General features: G+C 42.9%; 1 protein-coding gene and 40 non-coding genes across 41 annotated transcripts in view; all 41 read left to right on the top strand.

The window, feature by feature from the left end:
* Nucleotides 1-20291, top strand: part of mfsd4aa (major facilitator superfamily domain containing 4Aa) — a 43505-nt gene that overhangs the window by 22055 nt on the left and 1159 nt on the right. Inside the window, exons 7-9 of the mRNA XM_042402357.1 lie at nucleotides 16412-16559; nucleotides 17616-17686; nucleotides 18239-18359. Coding sequence (XP_042258291.1) covers nucleotides 16412-16559; nucleotides 17616-17686; nucleotides 18239-18359 — 340 coding nt within the window. The remainder of the gene's footprint in view (nucleotides 1-16411; nucleotides 16560-17615; nucleotides 17687-18238; nucleotides 18360-20291) is intronic.
* trnaf-gaa lies at nucleotides 214-286 on the top strand. Its single transcript has one exon. It is a non-coding gene; the product is annotated as a tRNA-Phe (tRNA).
* Nucleotides 433-505, top strand: trnaf-gaa. The gene has a single exon. It is a non-coding gene; the product is annotated as a tRNA-Phe (tRNA).
* On the top strand, nucleotides 774-846 carry trnaf-gaa. Its single transcript has one exon. It is a non-coding gene; the product is annotated as a tRNA-Phe (tRNA).
* On the top strand, nucleotides 1155-1227 carry trnaf-gaa. The gene has a single exon. It is a non-coding gene; the product is annotated as a tRNA-Phe (tRNA).
* Nucleotides 1537-1609, top strand: trnaf-gaa. The gene has a single exon. It is a non-coding gene; the product is annotated as a tRNA-Phe (tRNA).
* Nucleotides 1878-1950, top strand: trnaf-gaa. Its single transcript has one exon. It is a non-coding gene; the product is annotated as a tRNA-Phe (tRNA).
* On the top strand, nucleotides 2219-2291 carry trnaf-gaa. Its single transcript has one exon. It is a non-coding gene; the product is annotated as a tRNA-Phe (tRNA).
* Nucleotides 2600-2672, top strand: trnaf-gaa. The gene has a single exon. It is a non-coding gene; the product is annotated as a tRNA-Phe (tRNA).
* trnaf-gaa lies at nucleotides 2941-3013 on the top strand. The gene has a single exon. It is a non-coding gene; the product is annotated as a tRNA-Phe (tRNA).
* Nucleotides 3323-3395, top strand: trnaf-gaa. Its single transcript has one exon. It is a non-coding gene; the product is annotated as a tRNA-Phe (tRNA).
* trnaf-gaa lies at nucleotides 3663-3735 on the top strand. The gene has a single exon. It is a non-coding gene; the product is annotated as a tRNA-Phe (tRNA).
* Nucleotides 3882-3954, top strand: trnaf-gaa. Its single transcript has one exon. It is a non-coding gene; the product is annotated as a tRNA-Phe (tRNA).
* On the top strand, nucleotides 4223-4295 carry trnaf-gaa. Its single transcript has one exon. It is a non-coding gene; the product is annotated as a tRNA-Phe (tRNA).
* trnaf-gaa lies at nucleotides 4605-4677 on the top strand. Its single transcript has one exon. It is a non-coding gene; the product is annotated as a tRNA-Phe (tRNA).
* On the top strand, nucleotides 4945-5017 carry trnaf-gaa. The gene has a single exon. It is a non-coding gene; the product is annotated as a tRNA-Phe (tRNA).
* Nucleotides 5326-5398, top strand: trnaf-gaa. Its single transcript has one exon. It is a non-coding gene; the product is annotated as a tRNA-Phe (tRNA).
* On the top strand, nucleotides 5707-5779 carry trnaf-gaa. The gene has a single exon. It is a non-coding gene; the product is annotated as a tRNA-Phe (tRNA).
* On the top strand, nucleotides 6048-6120 carry trnaf-gaa. Its single transcript has one exon. It is a non-coding gene; the product is annotated as a tRNA-Phe (tRNA).
* trnaf-gaa lies at nucleotides 6430-6502 on the top strand. Its single transcript has one exon. It is a non-coding gene; the product is annotated as a tRNA-Phe (tRNA).
* On the top strand, nucleotides 6770-6842 carry trnaf-gaa. The gene has a single exon. It is a non-coding gene; the product is annotated as a tRNA-Phe (tRNA).
* trnaf-gaa lies at nucleotides 6989-7061 on the top strand. The gene has a single exon. It is a non-coding gene; the product is annotated as a tRNA-Phe (tRNA).
* trnaf-gaa lies at nucleotides 7330-7402 on the top strand. The gene has a single exon. It is a non-coding gene; the product is annotated as a tRNA-Phe (tRNA).
* Nucleotides 7712-7784, top strand: trnaf-gaa. The gene has a single exon. It is a non-coding gene; the product is annotated as a tRNA-Phe (tRNA).
* trnaf-gaa lies at nucleotides 8052-8124 on the top strand. The gene has a single exon. It is a non-coding gene; the product is annotated as a tRNA-Phe (tRNA).
* On the top strand, nucleotides 8434-8506 carry trnaf-gaa. The gene has a single exon. It is a non-coding gene; the product is annotated as a tRNA-Phe (tRNA).
* trnaf-gaa lies at nucleotides 8816-8888 on the top strand. Its single transcript has one exon. It is a non-coding gene; the product is annotated as a tRNA-Phe (tRNA).
* Nucleotides 9156-9228, top strand: trnaf-gaa. Its single transcript has one exon. It is a non-coding gene; the product is annotated as a tRNA-Phe (tRNA).
* trnaf-gaa lies at nucleotides 9375-9447 on the top strand. Its single transcript has one exon. It is a non-coding gene; the product is annotated as a tRNA-Phe (tRNA).
* trnaf-gaa lies at nucleotides 9716-9788 on the top strand. The gene has a single exon. It is a non-coding gene; the product is annotated as a tRNA-Phe (tRNA).
* On the top strand, nucleotides 10098-10170 carry trnaf-gaa. Its single transcript has one exon. It is a non-coding gene; the product is annotated as a tRNA-Phe (tRNA).
* trnaf-gaa lies at nucleotides 10480-10552 on the top strand. The gene has a single exon. It is a non-coding gene; the product is annotated as a tRNA-Phe (tRNA).
* On the top strand, nucleotides 10820-10892 carry trnaf-gaa. The gene has a single exon. It is a non-coding gene; the product is annotated as a tRNA-Phe (tRNA).
* On the top strand, nucleotides 11201-11273 carry trnaf-gaa. Its single transcript has one exon. It is a non-coding gene; the product is annotated as a tRNA-Phe (tRNA).
* trnaf-gaa lies at nucleotides 11583-11655 on the top strand. The gene has a single exon. It is a non-coding gene; the product is annotated as a tRNA-Phe (tRNA).
* Nucleotides 11924-11996, top strand: trnaf-gaa. Its single transcript has one exon. It is a non-coding gene; the product is annotated as a tRNA-Phe (tRNA).
* trnaf-gaa lies at nucleotides 12265-12337 on the top strand. The gene has a single exon. It is a non-coding gene; the product is annotated as a tRNA-Phe (tRNA).
* On the top strand, nucleotides 12647-12719 carry trnaf-gaa. Its single transcript has one exon. It is a non-coding gene; the product is annotated as a tRNA-Phe (tRNA).
* Nucleotides 13029-13101, top strand: trnaf-gaa. The gene has a single exon. It is a non-coding gene; the product is annotated as a tRNA-Phe (tRNA).
* On the top strand, nucleotides 13610-13682 carry trnaf-gaa. The gene has a single exon. It is a non-coding gene; the product is annotated as a tRNA-Phe (tRNA).
* On the top strand, nucleotides 19808-19880 carry trnaf-gaa. Its single transcript has one exon. It is a non-coding gene; the product is annotated as a tRNA-Phe (tRNA).

The raw sequence follows: 20291 nt of genomic DNA, 5'->3' as shown, positions 1-20291 counted from the left end.
ATCCTTCCACACTGCGACACATGCGTTGTGCTAACGCATTTCTGCGTTTGCATCCCTGCCCTTCCTCAGATGCTCAAAAGAAAGAATACTCTACAAGATAGATGTTTCTTCCTGTTTGCTAGAATGTTCTTTTCTGGAAAGTCACTTTCCGTTTAATTTTCTGATATCTCGATGCGTTTTGCACGTTTGGGCCGCCATATTATTGCGATTTAGGCCGAAATAGCTCAGTTGGGAGAGCGTTAGACTGAAGATCTAAAGGTCCCTGGTTCGATCCCGGGTTTCGGCAGATGCTCAAAAGAAAGAATACTCTACAAGATAGATGTTTCTTCCTGTTTGCTAGAATGTTCTTTTCTGGAAAGTCACTTTCAGTTTAATTTTCTGATATCTCGATGCGTTTTGCACGTTTGGGCCGCCATATTATCGACATTTTGTGCCGAAATAGCTCAGTTGGGAGAGCGTTAGACTGAAGATCTAAAGGTCCCTGGTTCGATCCCGGGTTTCGGCAGCAACCGTGCTGGCTTTTGGACACACATTGCTACGATGGTTGTCTCTGTAGATTATCCTTCCACACTGCGACACATGCGTTGTGCTAACGCATTTCTGCGTTTGCATCCCTGCCCTTCCTCAGATGCTCAAAAGAAAGAATACTCTACAAGATAGATGTTTCTTCCTGTTTGCTAGAATGTTCTTTTCTGGAAAGTCACTTTCAGTTTAATTTTCTGATATATCGATGCGTTTTGCACGTTTGGGCCGCCATATTATCGACATTTTGTGCCGAAATAGCTCAGTTGGGAGAGCGTTAGACTGAAGATCTAAAGGTCCCTGGTTCGATCCCGGGTTTCGGCAGCAACCGTGCTGGCTTTTGGACACACATTGCTACGATGGTTAGTGTTCTTCTCTCAAACGATGTCAAACCTGATTTGGGTTTGTCTCTGTAGGTTATCCTTCCACACTGCGACACATGCGTTGTGCTAACGCATTTCTGCGTTTGCATCCCTGCCCTTCCTCAGATGCTCAAAAGAAAGAATACTCTACAAGATAGATGTTTCTTCCTGTTTGCTAGAATGTTCTTTTCTGGAAAGTCACTTTCAGTTTAATTTTCTGATATCTCGATGCGTTTTGCACGTTTGGGCCGCCATATTATTGCGATTTAGGCCGAAATAGCTCAGTTGGGAGAGCGTTAGACTGAAGATCTAAAGGTCCCTGGTTCGATCCCGGGTTTCGGCAGCAACCGTGCTGGCTTTTGGACACACATTGCTACGATGGTTAGTGTTCTTCTCTCAAACGATGTCAAACCTGATTTGGGTTTGTCTCTGTAGGTTAACCTTCCACACTGCGACACATGCGTTGTGCTAACGCATTTCTGCGTTTGCATCCCTGCCCTTCCTCAGATGCTCAAAAGAAAGAATACTCTACAAGATAGATGTTTCTTCCTGTTTGCTAGAATGTTCTTTTCTGGAAAGTCACTTTCCGTTTAATTTTCTGATATCTCGATGCGTTTTGCACGTTTGGGCCGCCACATTATTGACATTTTGTGCCGAAATAGCTCAGTTGGGAGAGCGTTAGACTGAAGATCTAAAGGTCCCTGGTTCGATCCCGGGTTTCGGCAGCAACCGTGCTGGCTTTTGGACACACATTGCTACGATGGTTGTCTCTGTAGATTATCCTTCCACACTGCGACACATGCGTTGTGCTAACGCATTTCTGCGTTTGCATCCCTGCCCTTCCTCAGATGCTCAAAAGAAAGAATACTCTACAAGATAGATGTTTCTTCCTGTTTGCTAGAATGTTCTTTTCTGGAAAGTCACTTTCAGTTTAATTTTCTGATATCTCGATGCGTTTTGCACGTTTGGGCCGCCATATTATCGACATTTTGTGCCGAAATAGCTCAGTTGGGAGAGCGTTAGACTGAAGATCTAAAGGTCCCTGGTTCGATCCCGGGTTTCGGCAGCAACCGTGCTGGCTTTTGGACACACATTGCTACGATGGTTGTCTCTGTAGATTATCCTTCGACACTGCGACACATGCGTTGTGCTAACGCATTTCTGCGTTTGCATCCCTGCCCTTCCTCAGATGCTCAAAAGAAAGAATACTCTACAAGATAGATGTTTCTTCCTGTTTGCTAGAATGTTCTTTTCTGGAAAGTCACTTTCAGTTTAATTTTCTGATATCTCGATGCGTTTTGCACGTTTGGGCCGCCATATTATCGACATTTTGTGCTGAAATAGCTCAGTTGGGAGAGCGTTAGACTGAAGAGCTAAAGGTCCCTGGTTCGATCCCGGGTTTCGGCAGCAACCGTGCTGGCTTTTGGACACACATTGCTACGATGGTTAGTGTTCTTCTCTCAAACGATGTCAAACCTGATTTGGGTTTGTCTCTGTAGGTTATCCTTCCACACTGCGACACATGCGTTGTGCTAACGCATTTCTGCGTTTGCATCCCTGCCCTTCCTCAGATGCTCAAAAGAAAGAATACTCTACAAGATAGATGTTTCTTCCTGTTTGCTAGAATGTTCTTTTCTGGAAAGTCACTTTCCGTTTAATTTTCTGATATCTCGATGCGTTTTGCACGTTTGGGCCGCCATATTATTGCGATTTAGGCCGAAATAGCTCAGTTGGGAGAGCGTTAGACTGAAGATCTAAAGGTCCCTCGTTCGATCCCGGGTTTCGGCAGCAACCGTGCTGGCTTTTGGACACACATTGCTACGATGGTTGTCTCTGTAGATTATCCTTCCACACTGCGACACATGCGTTGTGCTAACGCATTTCTGCGTTTGCATCCCTGCCCTTCCTCAGATGCTCAAAAGAAAGAATACTCTACAAGATAGATGTTTCTTCCTGTTTGCTAGAATGTTCTTTTCTGGAAAGTCACTTTCAGTTTAATTTTCTGATATCTCGATGCGTTTTGCACGTTTGGGCCGCCATATTATCGACATTTTGTGCCGAAATAGCTCAGTTGGGAGAGCGTTAGACTGAAGATCTAAAGGTCCCTGGTTCGATCCCGGGTTTCGGCAGCAACCGTGCTGGCTTTTGGACACACATTGCTACGATGGTTAGTGTTCTTCTCTCAAACGATGTCAAACCTGATTTGGGTTTGTCTCTGTAGGTTATCCTTCCACACTGCGACACATGTGTTGTGCTAACGCATTTCTGCGTTTGCATCCCTGCCCTTCCTCAGATGCTCAAAAGAAAGAATACTCTACAAGATAGATGTTTCTTCCTGTTTGCTAGAATGTTCTTTTCTGGAAAGTCACTTTCAGTTTAATTTTCTGATATCTCGATGCGTTTTGCACGTTTGGGCCGCCATATTATCGACATTTTGTGCCGAAATAGCTCAGTTGGGAGAGCGTTAGACTGAAGATCTAAAGGTCCCTGGTTCGATCCCGGGTTTCGGCAGCAACCGTGCTGGCTTTTGGACACACATTGCTACGATGGTTGTCTCTGTAGATTATCCTTCCACACTGCGACACATGCGTTGTGCTAACGCATTTCTGCGTTTGCATCCCTGCCCTTCCTCAGATGCTCAAAAGAAAGAATACTCTACAAGATAGATGTTTCTTCCTGTTTGCTAGAATGTTCTTTTCTGGAAAGTCACTTTCCGTTTAATTTTCTGATATCTCGATGCGTTTTGCACGTTTGGGCCGCCATATTATTGCGATTTAGGCCGAAATAGCTCAGTTGGGAGAGCGTTAGACTGAAGATCTAAAGGTCCCTGGTTCGATCCCGGGTTTCGGCAGATGCTCAAAAGAAAGAATACTCTACAAGATAGATGTTTCTTCCTGTTTGCTAGAATGTTCTTTTCTGGAAAGTCACTTTCAGTTTAATTTTCTGATATCTCGATGCGTTTTGCACGTTTGGGCCGCCATATTATCGACATTTTGTGCCGAAATAGCTCAGTTGGGAGAGCGTTAGACTGAAGATCTAAAGGTCCCTGGTTCGATCCCGGGTTTCGGCAGCAACCGTGCTGGCTTTTGGACACACATTGCTACGATGGTTGTCTCTGTAGATTATCCTTCCACACTGCGACACATGCGTTGTGCTAACGCATTTCTGCGTTTGCATCCCTGCCCTTCCTCAGATGCTCAAAAGAAAGAATACTCTACAAGATAGATGTTTCTTCCTGTTTGCTAGAATGTTCTTTTCTGGAAAGTCACTTTCAGTTTAATTTTCTGATATATCGATGCGTTTTGCACGTTTGGGCCGCCATATTATCGACATTTTGTGCCGAAATAGCTCAGTTGGGAGAGCGTTAGACTGAAGATCTAAAGGTCCCTGGTTCGATCCCGGGTTTCGGCAGCAACCGTGCTGGCTTTTGGACACACATTGCTACGATGGTTAGTGTTCTTCTCTCAAACGATGTCAAACCTGATTTGGGTTTGTCTCTGTAGGTTATCCTTCCACACTGCGACACATGCGTTGTGCTAACGCATTTCTGCGTTTGCATCCCTGCCCTTCCTCAGATGCTCAAAAGAAAGAATACTCTACAAGATAGATGTTTCTTCCTGTTTGCTAGAATGTTCTTTTCTGGAAAGTCACTTTCAGTTTAATTTTCTGATATCTCGATGCGTTTTGCACGTTTGGGCCGCCATATTATCGACATTTTGTGCCGAAATAGCTCAGTTGGGAGAGCGTTAGACTGAAGATCTAAAGGTCCCTGGTTCGATCCCGGGTTTCGGCAGCAACCGTGCTGGCTTTTGGACACACATTGCTACGATGGTTGTCTCTGTAGATTATCCTTCCACACTGCGACACATGCGTTGTGCTAACGCATTTCTGCGTTTGCATCCCTGCCCTTCCTCAGATGCTCAAAAGAAAGAATACTCTACAAGATAGATGTTTCTTCCTGTTTGCTAGAATGTTCTTTTCTGGAAAGTCACTTCCAGTTTAATTTTCTGATATCTCGATGCGCTTTGCACGTTTGGGCCGCCATATTATTGCGATTTAGGCCGAAATAGCTCAGTTGGGAGAGCGTTAGACTGAAGATCTAAAGGTCCCTGGTTCGATCCCGGGTTTCGGCAGCAACCGTGCTGGCTTTTGGACACACATTGCTACGATGGTTAGTGTTCTTCTCTCAAACGATGTCAAACCTGATTTGGGTTTGTCTCTGTAGGTTATCCTTCCACACTGCGACACATGCGTTGTGCTAACGCATTTCTGCGTTTGCATCCCTGCCCTTCCTCAGATGCTCAAAAGAAAGAATACTCTACAAGATAGATGTTTCTTCCTGTTTGCTAGAATGTTCTTTTCTGGAAAGTCACTTTCAGTTTAATTTTCTGATATCTCGATGCGTTTTGCACGTTTGGGCCGCCATATTATTGCGATTTAGGCCGAAATAGCTCAGTTGGGAGAGCGTTAGACTGAAGATCTAAAGGTCCCTGGTTCGATCCCGGGTTTCGGCAGCAACCGTGCTGGCTTTTGGACACACATTGCTACGATGGTTAGTGTTCTTCTCTCAAACGATGTCAAACCTGATTTGGGTTTGTCTCTGTAGGTTAACCTTCCACACTGCGACACATGCGTTGTGCTAACGCATTTCTGCGTTTGCATCCCTGCCCTTCCTCAGATGCTCAAAAGAAAGAATACTCTACAAGATAGATGTTTCTTCCTGTTTGCTAGAATGTTCTTTTCTGGAAAGTCACTTTCCGTTTAATTTTCTGATATCTCGATGCGTTTTGCACGTTTGGGCCGCCATATTATTGCGATTTAGGCCGAAATAGCTCAGTTGGGAGAGCGTTAGACTGAAGATCTAAAGGTCCCTCGTTCGATCCCGGGTTTCGGCAGCAACCGTGCTGGCTTTTGGACACACATTGCTACGATGGTTGTCTCTGTAGATTATCCTTCCACACTGCGACACATGCGTTGTGCTAACGCATTTCTGCGTTTGCATCCCTGCCCTTCCTCAGATGCTCAAAAGAAAGAATACTCTACAAGATAGATGTTTCTTCCTGTTTGCTAGAATGTTCTTTTCTGGAAAGTCACTTTCAGTTTAATTTTCTGATATCTCGATGCGTTTTGCACGTTTGGGCCGCCATATTATCGACATTTTGTGCCGAAATAGCTCAGTTGGGAGAGCGTTAGACTGAAGATCTAAAGGTCCCTGGTTCGATCCCGGGTTTCGGCAGCAACCGTGCTGGCTTTTGGACACACATTGCTACGATGGTTAGTGTTCTTCTCTCAAACGATGTCAAACCTGATTTGGGTTTGTCTCTGTAGGTTATCCTTCCACACTGCGACACATGTGTTGTGCTAACGCATTTCTGCGTTTGCATCCCTGCCCTTCCTCAGATGCTCAAAAGAAAGAATACTCTACAAGATAGATGTTTCTTCCTGTTTGCTAGAATGTTCTTTTCTGGAAAGTCACTTTCAGTTTAATTTTCTGATATCTCGATGCGTTTTGCACGTTTGGGCCGCCATATTATCGACATTTTGTGCCGAAATAGCTCAGTTGGGAGAGCGTTAGACTGAAGATCTAAAGGTCCCTGGTTCGATCCCGGGTTTCGGCAGCAACCGTGCTGGCTTTTGGACACACATTGCTACGATGGTTGTCTCTGTAGATTATCCTTCCACACTGCGACACATGCGTTGTGCTAACGCATTTCTGCGTTTGCATCCCTGCCCTTCCTCAGATGCTCAAAAGAAAGAATACTCTACAAGATAGATGTTTCTTCCTGTTTGCTAGAATGTTCTTTTCTGGAAAGTCACTTTCCGTTTAATTTTCTGATATCTCGATGCGTTTTGCACGTTTGGGCCGCCATATTATTGCGATTTAGGCCGAAATAGCTCAGTTGGGAGAGCGTTAGACTGAAGATCTAAAGGTCCCTGGTTCGATCCCGGGTTTCGGCAGATGCTCAAAAGAAAGAATACTCTACAAGATAGATGTTTCTTCCTGTTTGCTAGAATGTTCTTTTCTGGAAAGTCACTTTCAGTTTAATTTTCTGATATCTCGATGCGTTTTGCACGTTTGGGCCGCCATATTATCGACATTTTGTGCCGAAATAGCTCAGTTGGGAGAGCGTTAGACTGAAGATCTAAAGGTCCCTGGTTCGATCCCGGGTTTCGGCAGCAACCGTGCTGGCTTTTGGACACACATTGCTACGATGGTTGTCTCTGTAGATTATCCTTCCACACTGCGACACATGCGTTGTGCTAACGCATTTCTGCGTTTGCATCCCTGCCCTTCCTCAGATGCTCAAAAGAAAGAATACTCTACAAGATAGATGTTTCTTCCTGTTTGCTAGAATGTTCTTTTCTGGAAAGTCACTTTCAGTTTAATTTTCTGATATATCGATGCGTTTTGCACGTTTGGGCCGCCATATTATCGACATTTTGTGCCGAAATAGCTCAGTTGGGAGAGCGTTAGACTGAAGATCTAAAGGTCCCTGGTTCGATCCCGGGTTTCGGCAGCAACCGTGCTGGCTTTTGGACACACATTGCTACGATGGTTAGTGTTCTTCTCTCAAACGATGTCAAACCTGATTTGGGTTTGTCTCTGTAGGTTATCCTTCCACACTGCGACACATGCGTTGTGCTAACGCATTTCTGCGTTTGCATCCCTGCCCTTCCTCAGATGCTCAAAAGAAAGAATACTCTACAAGATAGATGTTTCTTCCTGTTTGCTAGAATGTTCTTTTCTGGAAAGTCACTTTCAGTTTAATTTTCTGATATCTCGATGCGTTTTGCACGTTTGGGCCGCCATATTATCGACATTTTGTGCCGAAATAGCTCAGTTGGGAGAGCGTTAGACTGAAGATCTAAAGGTCCCTGGTTCGATCCCGGGTTTCGGCAGCAACCGTGCTGGCTTTTGGACACACATTGCTACGATGGTTGTCTCTGTAGATTATCCTTCCACACTGCGACACATGCGTTGTGCTAACGCATTTCTGCGTTTGCATCCCTGCCCTTCCTCAGATGCTCAAAAGAAAGAATACTCTACAAGATAGATGTTTCTTCCTGTTTGCTAGAATGTTCTTTTCTGGAAAGTCACTTCCAGTTTAATTTTCTGATATCTCGATGCGCTTTGCACGTTTGGGCCGCCATATTATTGCGATTTAGGCCGAAATAGCTCAGTTGGGAGAGCGTTAGACTGAAGATCTAAAGGTCCCTGGTTCGATCCCGGGTTTCGGCAGCAACCGTGCTGGCTTTTGGACACACATTGCTACGATGGTTAGTGTTCTTCTCTCAAACGATGTCAAACCTGATTTGGGTTTGTCTCTGTAGGTTATCCTTCCACACTGCGACACATGCGTTGTGCTAACGCATTTCTGCGTTTGCATCCCTGCCCTTCCTCAGATGCTCAAAAGAAAGAATACTCTACAAGATAGATGTTTCTTCCTGTTTGCTAGAATGTTCTTTTCTGGAAAGTCACTTTCAGTTTAATTTTCTGATATCTCGATGCGTTTTGCACGTTTGGGCCGCCATATTATCGACATTTTGTGCCGAAATAGCTCAGTTGGGAGAGCGTTAGACTGAAGATCTAAAGGTCCCTGGTTCGATCCCGGGTTTCGGCAGCAACCGTGCTGGCTTTTGGACACACATTGCTACGATGGTTAGTGTTCTTCTCTCAAACGATGTCAAACCTGATTTGGGTTTGTCTCTGTAGGTTATCCTTCCACACTGCGACACATGTGTTGTGCTAACGCATTTCTGCGTTTGCATCCCTGCCCTTCCTCAGATGCTCAAAAGAAAGAATACTCTACAAGATAGATGTTTCTTCCTGTTTGCTAGAATGTTCTTTTCTGGAAAGTCACTTTCAGTTTAATTTTCTGATATCTCGATGCGTTTTGCACGTTTGGGCCGCCATATTATCGACATTTTGTGCCGAAATAGCTCAGTTGGGAGAGCGTTAGACTGAAGATCTAAAGGTCCCTGGTTCGATCCCGGGTTTCGGCAGCAACCGTGCTGGCTTTTGGACACACATTGCTACGATGGTTGTCTCTGTAGATTATCCTTCCACACTGCGACACATGCGTTGTGCTAACGCATTTCTGCGTTTGCATCCCTGCCCTTCCTCAGATGCTCAAAAGAAAGAATACTCTACAAGATAGATGTTTCTTCCTGTTTGCTAGAATGTTCTTTTCTGGAAAGTCACTTTCCGTTTAATTTTCTGATATCTCGATGCGTTTTGCACGTTTGGGCCGCCATATTATTGCGATTTAGGCCGAAATAGCTCAGTTGGGAGAGCGTTAGACTGAAGATCTAAAGGTCCCTGGTTCGATCCCGGGTTTCGGCAGATGCTCAAAAGAAAGAATACTCTACAAGATAGATGTTTCTTCCTGTTTGCTAGAATGTTCTTTTCTGGAAAGTCACTTTCAGTTTAATTTTCTGATATCTCGATGCGTTTTGCACGTTTGGGCCGCCATATTATCGACATTTTGTGCCGAAATAGCTCAGTTGGGAGAGCGTTAGACTGAAGATCTAAAGGTCCCTGGTTCGATCCCGGGTTTCGGCAGCAACCGTGCTGGCTTTTGGACACACATTGCTACGATGGTTGTCTCTGTAGATTATCCTTCCACACTGCGACACATGCGTTGTGCTAACGCATTTCTGCGTTTGCATCCCTGCCCTTCCTCAGATGCTCAAAAGAAAGAATACTCTACAAGATAGATGTTTCTTCCTGTTTGCTAGAATGTTCTTTTCTGGAAAGTCACTTTCAGTTTAATTTTCTGATATATCGATGCGTTTTGCACGTTTGGGCCGCCATATTATCGACATTTTGTGCCGAAATAGCTCAGTTGGGAGAGCGTTAGACTGAAGATCTAAAGGTCCCTGGTTCGATCCCGGGTTTCGGCAGCAACCGTGCTGGCTTTTGGACACACATTGCTACGATGGTTAGTGTTCTTCTCTCAAACGATGTCAAACCTGATTTGGGTTTGTCTCTGTAGGTTATCCTTCCACACTGCGACACATGCGTTGTGCTAACGCATTTCTGCGTTTGCATCCCTGCCCTTCCTCAGATGCTCAAAAGAAAGAATACTCTACAAGATAGATGTTTCTTCCTGTTTGCTAGAATGTTCTTTTCTGGAAAGTCACTTTCAGTTTAATTTTCTGATATCTCGATGCGTTTTGCACGTTTGGGCCGCCATATTATCGACATTTTGTGCCGAAATAGCTCAGTTGGGAGAGCGTTAGACTGAAGATCTAAAGGTCCCTGGTTCGATCCCGGGTTTCGGCAGCAACCGTGCTGGCTTTTGGACACACATTGCTACGATGGTTAGTGTTCTTCTCTCAAACGATGTCAAACCTGATTTGGGTTTGTCTCTGTAGGTTATCCTTCCACACTGCGACACATGCGTTGTGCTAACGCATTTCTGCGTTTGCATCCCTGCCCTTCCTCAGATGCTCAAAAGAAAGAATACTCTACAAGATAGATGTTTCTTCCTGTTTGCTAGAATGTTCTTTTCTGGAAAGTCACTTTCAGTTTAATTTTCTGATATCTCGATGCGTTTTGCACGTTTGGGCCGCCATATTATCGACATTTTGTGCCGAAATAGCTCAGTTGGGAGAGCGTTAGACTGAAGATCTAAAGGTCCCTGGTTCGATCCCGGGTTTCGGCAGCAACCGTGCTGGCTTTTGGACACACATTGCTACGATGGTTGTCTCTGTAGATTATCCTTCCACACTGCGACACATGCGTTGTGCTAACGCATTTCTGCGTTTGCATCCCTGCCCTTCCTCAGATGCTCAAAAGAAAGAATACTCTACAAGATAGATGTTTCTTCCTGTTTGCTAGAATGTTCTTTTCTGGAAAGTCACTTCCAGTTTAATTTTCTGATATCTCGATGCGCTTTGCACGTTTGGGCCGCCATATTATTGCGATTTAGGCCGAAATAGCTCAGTTGGGAGAGCGTTAGACTGAAGATCTAAAGGTCCCTGGTTCGATCCCGGGTTTCGGCAGCAACCGTGCTGGCTTTTGGACACACATTGCTACGATGGTTAGTGTTCTTCTCTCAAACGATGTCAAACCTGATTTGGGTTTGTCTCTGTAGGTTATCCTTCCACACTGCGACACATGCGTTGTGCTAACGCATTTCTGCGTTTGCATCCCTGCCCTTCCTCAGATGCTCAAAAGAAAGAATACTCTACAAGATAGATGTTTCTTCCTGTTTGCTAGAATGTTCTTTTCTGGAAAGTCACTTTCAGTTTAATTTTCTGATATCTCGATGCGTTTTGCACGTTTGGGCCGCCATATTATTGCGATTTAGGCCGAAATAGCTCAGTTGGGAGAGCGTTAGACTGAAGATCTAAAGGTCCCTGGTTCGATCCCGGGTTTCGGCAGCAACCGTGCTGGCTTTTGGACACACATTGCTACGATGGTTAGTGTTCTTCTCTCAAACGATGTCAAACCTGATTTGGGTTTGTCTCTGTAGGTTAACCTTCCACACTGCGACACATGCGTTGTGCTAACGCATTTCTGCGTTTGCATCCCTGCCCTTCCTCAGATGCTCAAAAGAAAGAATACTCTACAAGATAGATGTTTCTTCCTGTTTGCTAGAATGTTCTTTTCTGGAAAGTCACTTTCCGTTTAATTTTCTGATATCTCGATGCGTTTTGCACGTTTGGGCCGCCACATTATTGACATTTTGTGCCGAAATAGCTCAGTTGGGAGAGCGTTAGACTGAAGATCTAAAGGTCCCTGGTTCGATCCCGGGTTTCGGCAGCAACCGTGCTGGCTTTTGGACACACATTGCTACGATGGTTGTCTCTGTAGATTATCCTTCCACACTGCGACACATGCGTTGTGCTAACGCATTTCTGCGTTTGCATCCCTGCCCTTCCTCAGATGCTCAAAAGAAAGAATACTCTACAAGATAGATGTTTCTTCCTGTTTGCTAGAATGTTCTTTTCTGGAAAGTCACTTTCAGTTTAATTTTCTGATATCTCGATGCGTTTTGCACGTTTGGGCCGCCATATTATCGACATTTTGTGCTGAAATAGCTCAGTTGGGAGAGCGTTAGACTGAAGAGCTAAAGGTCCCTGGTTCGATCCCGGGTTTCGGCAGCAACCGTGCTGGCTTTTGGACGCACATTGCTACGATGGTTGTCTCTGTAGATTATCCTTCCACACTGCGACACATGCGTTGTGCTAACGCATTTCTGCGTTTGCATCCCTGCCCTTCCTCAGATGCTCAAAAGAAAGAATACTCTACAAGATAGATGTTTCTTCCTGTTTGCTAGAATGTTCTTTTCTGGAAAGTCACTTTCAGTTTAATTTTCTGATATCTCGATGCGTTTTGCACGTTTGGGCCGCCATATTATCGACATTTTGTGCTGAAATAGCTCAGTTGGGAGAGCGTTAGACTGAAGAGCTAAAGGTCCCTGGTTCGATCCCGGGTTTCGGCAGCAACCGTGCTGGCTTTTGGACACACATTGCTACGATGGTTAGTGTTCTTCTCTCAAACGATGTCAAACCTGATTTGGGTTTGTCTCTGTAGGTTATCCTTCCACACTGCGACACATGCGTTGTGCTAACGCATTTCTGCGTTTGCATCCCTGCCCTTCCTCAGATGCTCAAAAGAAAGAATACTCTACAAGATAGATGTTTCTTCCTGTTTGCTAGAATGTTCTTTTCTGGAAAGTCACTTTCCGTTTAATTTTCTGATATCTCGATGCGTTTTGCACGTTTGGGCCGCCATATTATCGACATTTTGTGCCGAAATAGCTCAGTTGGGAGAGCGTTAGACTGAAGATCTAAAGGTCCCTGGTTCGATCCCGGGTTTCGGCAGCAACCGTGTTGGCTTTTGGACACACATTGCTACGATGGTTAGTGTTCTTCTCTCAAACGATGTCAAACCTGATTTGGGTTTGTCTCTGTAGGTTATCCTTCCACACTGCGACACATGCGTTGTGCTAACGCATTTCTGCGTTTGCATCCCTGCCCTTCCTCAGATGCTCAAAAGAAAGAATACTCTACAAGATAGATGTTTCTTCCTGTTTGCTAGAATGTTCTTTTCTGGAAAGTCACTTTCAGTTTAATTTTCTGATATCTCGATGCGTTTTGCACGTTTGGGCCGCCATATTATCGACATTTTGTGCCGAAATAGCTCAGTTGGGAGAGCGTTAGACTGAAGATCTAAAGGTCCCTGGTTTGATCCCGGGTTTCGGCAGCAACCGTGCTGGCTTTTGGATGCTTATTAACACAATGATTTGTTCTTATCTCAGATATTGATGACAAACTTAAGTGGGATTTGTTTCAGTAGATTATCCTTCCACACTGCAACACATGCTTTCTGATAACATGTTCCTGCAGTGGCGTCCCTGCCCGTTTTCACATGACAAAAAAAAAGGATAGTATACAAGATATAGGTCTCTTCCTGGTTGCTAGAAAGTTCTTTTCTGAAAAGTCACTGTGTTCCAGTTTAATTTTCTAATGGCTTGCCGTGTTTTGCACATGTTGGCCACCATAGCTTTTACACTTTTGTGCCGAAATACCTGGATGCACACTGATATGATGATTAGTGCTCTTTTCTCAGATTTTAATCTCAAAGTTGAGCGGGATTTGTCTCTGTGGATCCTAGACAATTAATTTCTGAAAAGTCACTGTATTTTAATTTACCTTTTTTGTGTGCTTGCCGTGTTTTCCATCGTTGGGCCACCGTAGATTGTGATTTTCACGCCGAAATAGCTCAGTTGGGAGAGCGTTAGACTGAAGATCTAAAGGTCCCTGGTTCGATCCCGGGTTTCGGCAGCAACCGTGCTGGCTTTTGGATGCTTATTAACACAATGATTTGTGCTCTTATCTCAGATATTGATGACAAACTTCAGTGGGATTTGTGTCAATAGACTTTCCTGTCACACTGCGACACATGCATCCTTCTGACATATTCGTGCCGTTGCATCCCTGCCTTTTTTCAGATGATGAAAAGAAAACAACATTCCTGCCACAGTATGGGTGCATCTCAGTTCCCTAAATGCGTCTTGCGTTTTTGCTCGTGTCCAAGTCCCTCCCACTAAAGACATAAAGAAAAGATGCAAGCAAAAGAGGAAATTTGTTTTTTTAAAGAAATGAGACATCTTTACCATAGATCTTTACTTCTGAAGCGTCACGTAAAGCGACGTCCGTTTTTGGTGACGGTGGCAGCTGATCACAGCTGTGTCAGTTGTCATTCGGTTTTATCAGTTGTAGTGACTTTTGATGTAGTTTTTGTCCGCACACATGTACACTGTGCTAATCTTATCTACTAACATCGAATGTCGAATTGGGCGCAATTCGGACTGATTAATAGTAATCAGCTATTAAGGTTCTGGGTTCTGTGACTGCATGTCGTGATCAGAGTTGTACAACCCTGCCATGAGAGACAGGAGGAGATGACATCTCTCCTCTTCGTTTGATAACGGTAAAAGGCTTTGTTGTGGGTTTGCCGACTCGTTTTAAAAAAGACGAGAAAAGGGTGAGCGAGCTGTGAGCACGTGCAAGCGACAGTGACAGGCTGTAAAGCTTTCTCTGAGAGAAGAAAACCCGTGAATGACAGAAATACAACTGTTTCACGGCGGTTACGTTCTAAAGCACAGATAAACAACCTTCAAACAATCAACGGATGATTAACTGTGGAGACAGGCGCTCTTTTGGTGTAATTTGGACATGCGACACGTTTAATATTAATACACTTTGAGTAAACCAGCGAGCAGCTCAGTGCTGTCTGAGTGCAGCAGGGGCTGTTTGATATATACATCGTCACATCACAGCAGGGCGGAGCTTCTGGGCTCTGATTTGCTGAGCGGGACAAAGACACACGCCCCGCGAGAGAGAAGAACGAGCACAGGAGAAAAAAACAGAGGCAGATGCGGTAAAACTAGCCAGTTAGAGTGCAGACACATTTGACTGGCAGCAGAAGCAACCAGTGGAAGGCTATAAACTGCTTCTACGGTTCAACTTCGGTTTAGTCTCACTGGTGAGTTTTCTGTCTGGATTTAAACCGTTAAACTGTTATCTGTTTAACAAACACCTGCACAGTCTGTATGGATTTTCCTGCCACACTATGACACATGCATACTGCTGTTGTATCTTTCCTCTTCTTCAAATGATGAAATGAACTAATACATGTTAGTCGTTTCTTTTTCTTATTTTATTGTGAATTCATTTAGCTTAGCTGTTATTTGTATTTTCAGATTGTTCTTATGTGTGAAATTTAATCACCTATGTGTGTTTGCGAACTTGTAGGCCTCAACTTGCTCCTTGAAGGACAAATATAGTATTTTGAATGGAATTAAATCAACAGTTTATGTAGTTACTAATCTTTGCTTTGTGGGGCATTACTGACGTTCTAATCTGTATGGTGGCCCCTAGGTGTAAAACACATTAATTCAGAAACCAAAGTAACAAAAGAAAAAATCTAATGACATTTCACAAACTTGAAGAAGACACCTAGTATCTTTTTCATTCTTAATTGTAATTGAATGTTGATGATGTCACTCTCAGAGAGAAAGTAGAAAGCAGGGCAACATGCACTGGTTTTTGATCTGTGTGTAGCCCTCACCCCTCAGTGCAAGGTCCCTGGTTCAGTCATGGGTTTCAGCAGCAGTTGACTCTTGAGGGCAGATTGCCTTCATGGTCAGTGCTGTTGCTTCTCAGCAGTCAGTGTGAAGTTTTGTGAATATTCTCCACATCTACAACTCATACATGTTGTTCTTCTTTTTTTTAGAAATCTGGTAAAGTTGGCTTTGGATTTGTATTTTTCTTCAGTCAGGTGTATAGAGGACTGCGCTGAAGCTCTAATGTGTACGATGGCTCTGAATGCAAAGTACAATAATCACTTTAAAAAAATCAAAACAGAAACCACAACATTTTACTGGGGACAACATTTATTGTGTGTTTTGTTTAAATTTTTCTGAAATGTTGCTGCCTTTGACCTCCATATATGGAGGTTGTTGAGCCAAAATAGCCAAGTTAGGAGAGTGTTCTAAAGATCCCTGGTTCAATCCCGGGTTTCAGCAGCAGATGGACAGTTTTTGGTTGCACATTGCCTCCTTGGTTGTTTTGTACCAAGCAATGCCAGAGCTGACTGTGTTCTTTTTGTGTGAAGTTTGCATGTTCATCCTGGTTTCCTCTTACATGACAGCACCTGTGTGTTAGGTACATACTCCTCCCTCTGCTCTGCTTTTAGAGGGGCCAAAATGAACGCTGACAGGGATTGCAGACATAGGTTACAAGTGTTCTTTGAGATTTGAGATGTCTTCTTCTCTTGTTTGGGCCAGATGGATTGAAAGCTGTGATGAAACACTAACATTCTGATATGTGTCAACAGTGTCACAGTGCTTTGTTATTTTAAGGAGTGGATGAAAAGATGTTTGGCTCATTTTGTAGTTTTGATTGTCACTAAATATGGATCAAGTTCTGCACAGAAAGTAAAATTGTTGTGTTGGATATTTACCAGCATGTTCTCTCTCTTACACTGTCTCTCTGTCTGTCACTCTCAGGTTGGGGTCATACTGGTGCAGTGCACATTGTTGATCTTCTACACCAGCTGTGTGTTCCTCTTCATCGGTACTTGTGTGTTGGGACTGTGCATCAGTAGTGTGTTCCCCTCCATGCTGGCCCATACAGAGGACTTACTGGACTATAAAGGTAAACACATGCTGTCAGTATTAAAAGTCTCATACTGGATATGGAAGACTTAAACTGATTGATTCATTGATGAATAAATAAGTAAACACATAAATAAAATGCTGTAATAAAAAGAAATAAATTAAATAAATAAATAAAAGATGAAATTAATAAAAAGAAATAAATGGTGGCAATCAATAAGGAATTAAATAAATGTCTAATTTATTTCTACATTTCTACAAATCCACATGTATTTATTTCTGTATTTCTATAATTCTTCATTCATTTTTTTCTGTATTTCTGTATCTTTATGTCCATGATGTAAGTGGTGCTGACCCCACTGTAAAGCATGATTGGTCACAGGATCAGATCAGCTCTATCACTTTTAGATAGATTTTCTGCATTTTGAGTTTTTTGAAGAACACATTTTTGACATCTATCTCCTAAACCATAGGTCTGATTGCTGCCACATTTTCTGTGGATCATTATTGGACCAAGCTTATCAAAAATGCATAAAGCTTGTTGATATCCTTTTTAGTTTTCAAGATATTGACCAATGAATGTCAAAAGGGTGTGGCTCAGCACGTAAACTGACCAAAGTCAACAACCACTGGGTCAGTCATCACAAAACTTGCAGAATAAGTACCTGAAACATACCCTGAAAGTTTCATTCAAATCAACCTCTCAGGGGCACTACAAATGCAAGAAAGGGGCATGGTATAACACAAATCAGACTATAAATCAGAAATTGTTTGTCCAATCATTAAAAAACTTGCAGGATCTCATAACTAAGCAGTTTCATAACTGTTCAGCAATGTTGAACCACATGTTTTAAATCACTCAATAGGGGGCGCCACTAATTCCAAACATCACCAAACTTGGTGGATATTTTTAATTAAGCTCTTGCTTTCAACTTCTAACAGTCTGTTTTGGCTTGGGATCACCAATATATACATACATATTTTTAACATGTTTCATCATTTATTTATATATTTGCTCATAGATTTATTCTTGAATGGGTCATTTTTATTCCTCCGTAACTGTAGATATTTTAGGTCTGTCTCTTGTCTCTTAAAGGTTGTGCCACAACTGTTCTGGTGACCAGTGCCAGCACAGGAGAGATGATACTGCAGCTGCTTGTTGGATCGGTAAGAAATCTTTCATAAGTGTGTGTGTGTGAATTTATTTATTACAATATTGATTAAATTCAACACTCTTCCACATTCAATATTCAATGTTTTCACCTGATTTTTCCCAAGGTTATTTTTGCATATTACTTGTCTGTTTTGATGCATTTAGAATATTCTATTTGCTTCAACGTATTTGGCTACATTTGTGTATTTTATTGTGGAACAGGCATTTATGTCTGTGATGCACATTCGATAAAAAATAAAAAACAAGAATGTTTGGAAACCCTGCTGTGGACCTTGACTTTTACTTCAGTTAAAAGTGTTTCAGCAGCGTTGGGAACTTGCCTGCAGCAGGACGTTGTTGTTCACAGGGATTAGTGTGGCGGTGGCGGCCTGCTGTTCCTAAATGAATGAAGCAGAAATACTGCCATTATACATCTGTTCTGTAGCTTCACTGCTGTTCAAGGTTCTTTGCAATGTTAGAAAACCACAGTGTGTGTGTGTGTGTGTGTGTGTGTGTGTGTGTGTGTGTGTGTGTGTGTGTGTGTGTGTGTGTGTCTCTTCCTGCAGGTGATCCACAGTAAGGGCAGCTATTCCTTCCTGTTGTGTTGCACAATCGCATCCTTCATCGGCTTCTGCCTGTTCCTGCTGCTCCTCTATGTCCAGCACATCCACAGAAACCGCTACACAGGTAAACAAATGTCAGGTGGACACATATAGAGAGAATGGATGAAATTCCAAAACACTATGAAGCCCAATTAGGAATAAAAAATCAGCTTAAATATAAACCTTAAAGAAAACGGCTGTATTGCAGTCAGGAACACTGATGTTACATAGCAACAGCAGACAGCAATTTACATGACTTGTGACTTGATTTGACTTGGAAATGAAGAGCTCCAGGGTGCATACAAACAGAGTGGAAAACCAAAGTAGGTGGAGACTGATTTGGAGGAGATGTCGACAGTTAACATAAGTAAAACATGTCAGTTTACACAGAGGGAACAATAGACTGAGAATTCATTTACATACATAAAATAGGAACTTACCTTGAAATAAGAGTGTAGTCTGTGTTTTTTTCCTATGACAGGTCTGTTGTGGTGTCATATCAGTGTAAAGGGGCATTAATTGAAGGCAGTAGAACAAATCTGTCTGTACCACAAAACCCCCTCTGTCTCACCAGCTTCTGTTACTCTCTGCTCTCTGCCTTTGTAGGCCAGTATTTAATGTGTAAAACAAAACAATTCAGAAATCAAAGTAAGACAGCAAACTCAATGAGATTTTACAAACTAGAAGAAAAACGCACTAAGTATCTTTCTCATTCTTGTGCTTGGATGTAGGTGATATCGCTCTGAGATAATAAAAAAAAACTAGGAAGTGAGACAAGGTGCTTGTTTTTGTTCTGTGCGCCCCTCAGTCCAGCCAGGCTGTCTCAATCCTACCTCCTGGGATGAAATATTGTTTCTTATTTGGATTTGTCTAAAATGTTTAGACCAGTGGGCCACCATACATCTGTGTTTTTCTAGTGCCGAAATTGTGGTGCTCAGTTGGGAGAGCATTAGGCTGAAGATCTAAAGGTCCCTGGTTTGATCCTGTATTTCGGCAGAAACCTTGCTGGCTTTTGGATGCACATTGTTACCATGATTAGTGCTGTTTTCTGAGATGTTGATGTCAAAGTTGATGAAGATTTGTCTGAATTGCAACACATGCATCCTGCTGACATATTCCTGCCATTGCATCCTTGCCCTTCTTCAGATGATGAAAAGAAAACATCATGTACATGTGAATCGTTTCACTCTCTTTTATTATTGTCATTTCATTTAGCTTAGCTGTCCAAAACAAACATTAGTTCCCACTTGAGTGACATCCATCTCTCTGGTTCCTAGAAAGTTGTTATTTTCTGCAGTCACTGTGTTGTCTGTTTAATTTTGTCGCAAAGCTGATGTTGTCGAAGTCAAATGGCACCTTTCTGTTCCGCCACACAACAACATATGCATGCTGCAAAACACAGCACCACTCCAGAAAACACATTAACAATTCACAGACGATTGTGTCCTGAAATATTGTTGTTTTTCTTCTTTGGATTGGTATAAAATGTTGCTTGTTTCACATCTGATGGCCACCATATGTTTGCATCCATAAGCCGAAATAGCTCAGTTGGGAGAGCGTTAGACTGAAGATCTAAAGGTCCCTGGTTCGATCCCGGGTTTCGGCAGCACCTGGGCTGGTCTTTTGGGGCATATTGGTCAATGCTGTTATGAGTAAAGTTTGCATATTCTCCACAACCACAACACATACCGATTGTCTCGTCTAACTTGGCAAAAACGTATATAAAATGTGTAACTACTCCTTTAATGTTGAGACCCATGACCTCTAACAAAATCAGTGTGTGTGTGTGATAGAGGCCACTGCTGTGGTAAACCATGGAGTTATGGTAATTATGCATAAGTATGACAATACATTTGACAATGACATTAATTTTTAAGGAGACAATGTTTAGAAAATAAGTAACAAGACTATGATAAATGATAAATGGCAGTCTGAGATGCTTGAGATCAGTGACACTTTTCAACAGAAACTGAATACAAGTACAAGTGTTTCTATTATTCAAAAGGAATCTGGCACA

This window comes from Thunnus maccoyii, chromosome 3 (assembly GCF_910596095.1).
Source record: "Thunnus maccoyii chromosome 3, fThuMac1.1, whole genome shotgun sequence".
Classification (NCBI taxonomy): domain Eukaryota; kingdom Metazoa; phylum Chordata; class Actinopteri; order Scombriformes; family Scombridae; genus Thunnus; species Thunnus maccoyii.
This window is presented reverse-complemented; position numbering and strand designations above follow the sequence as displayed.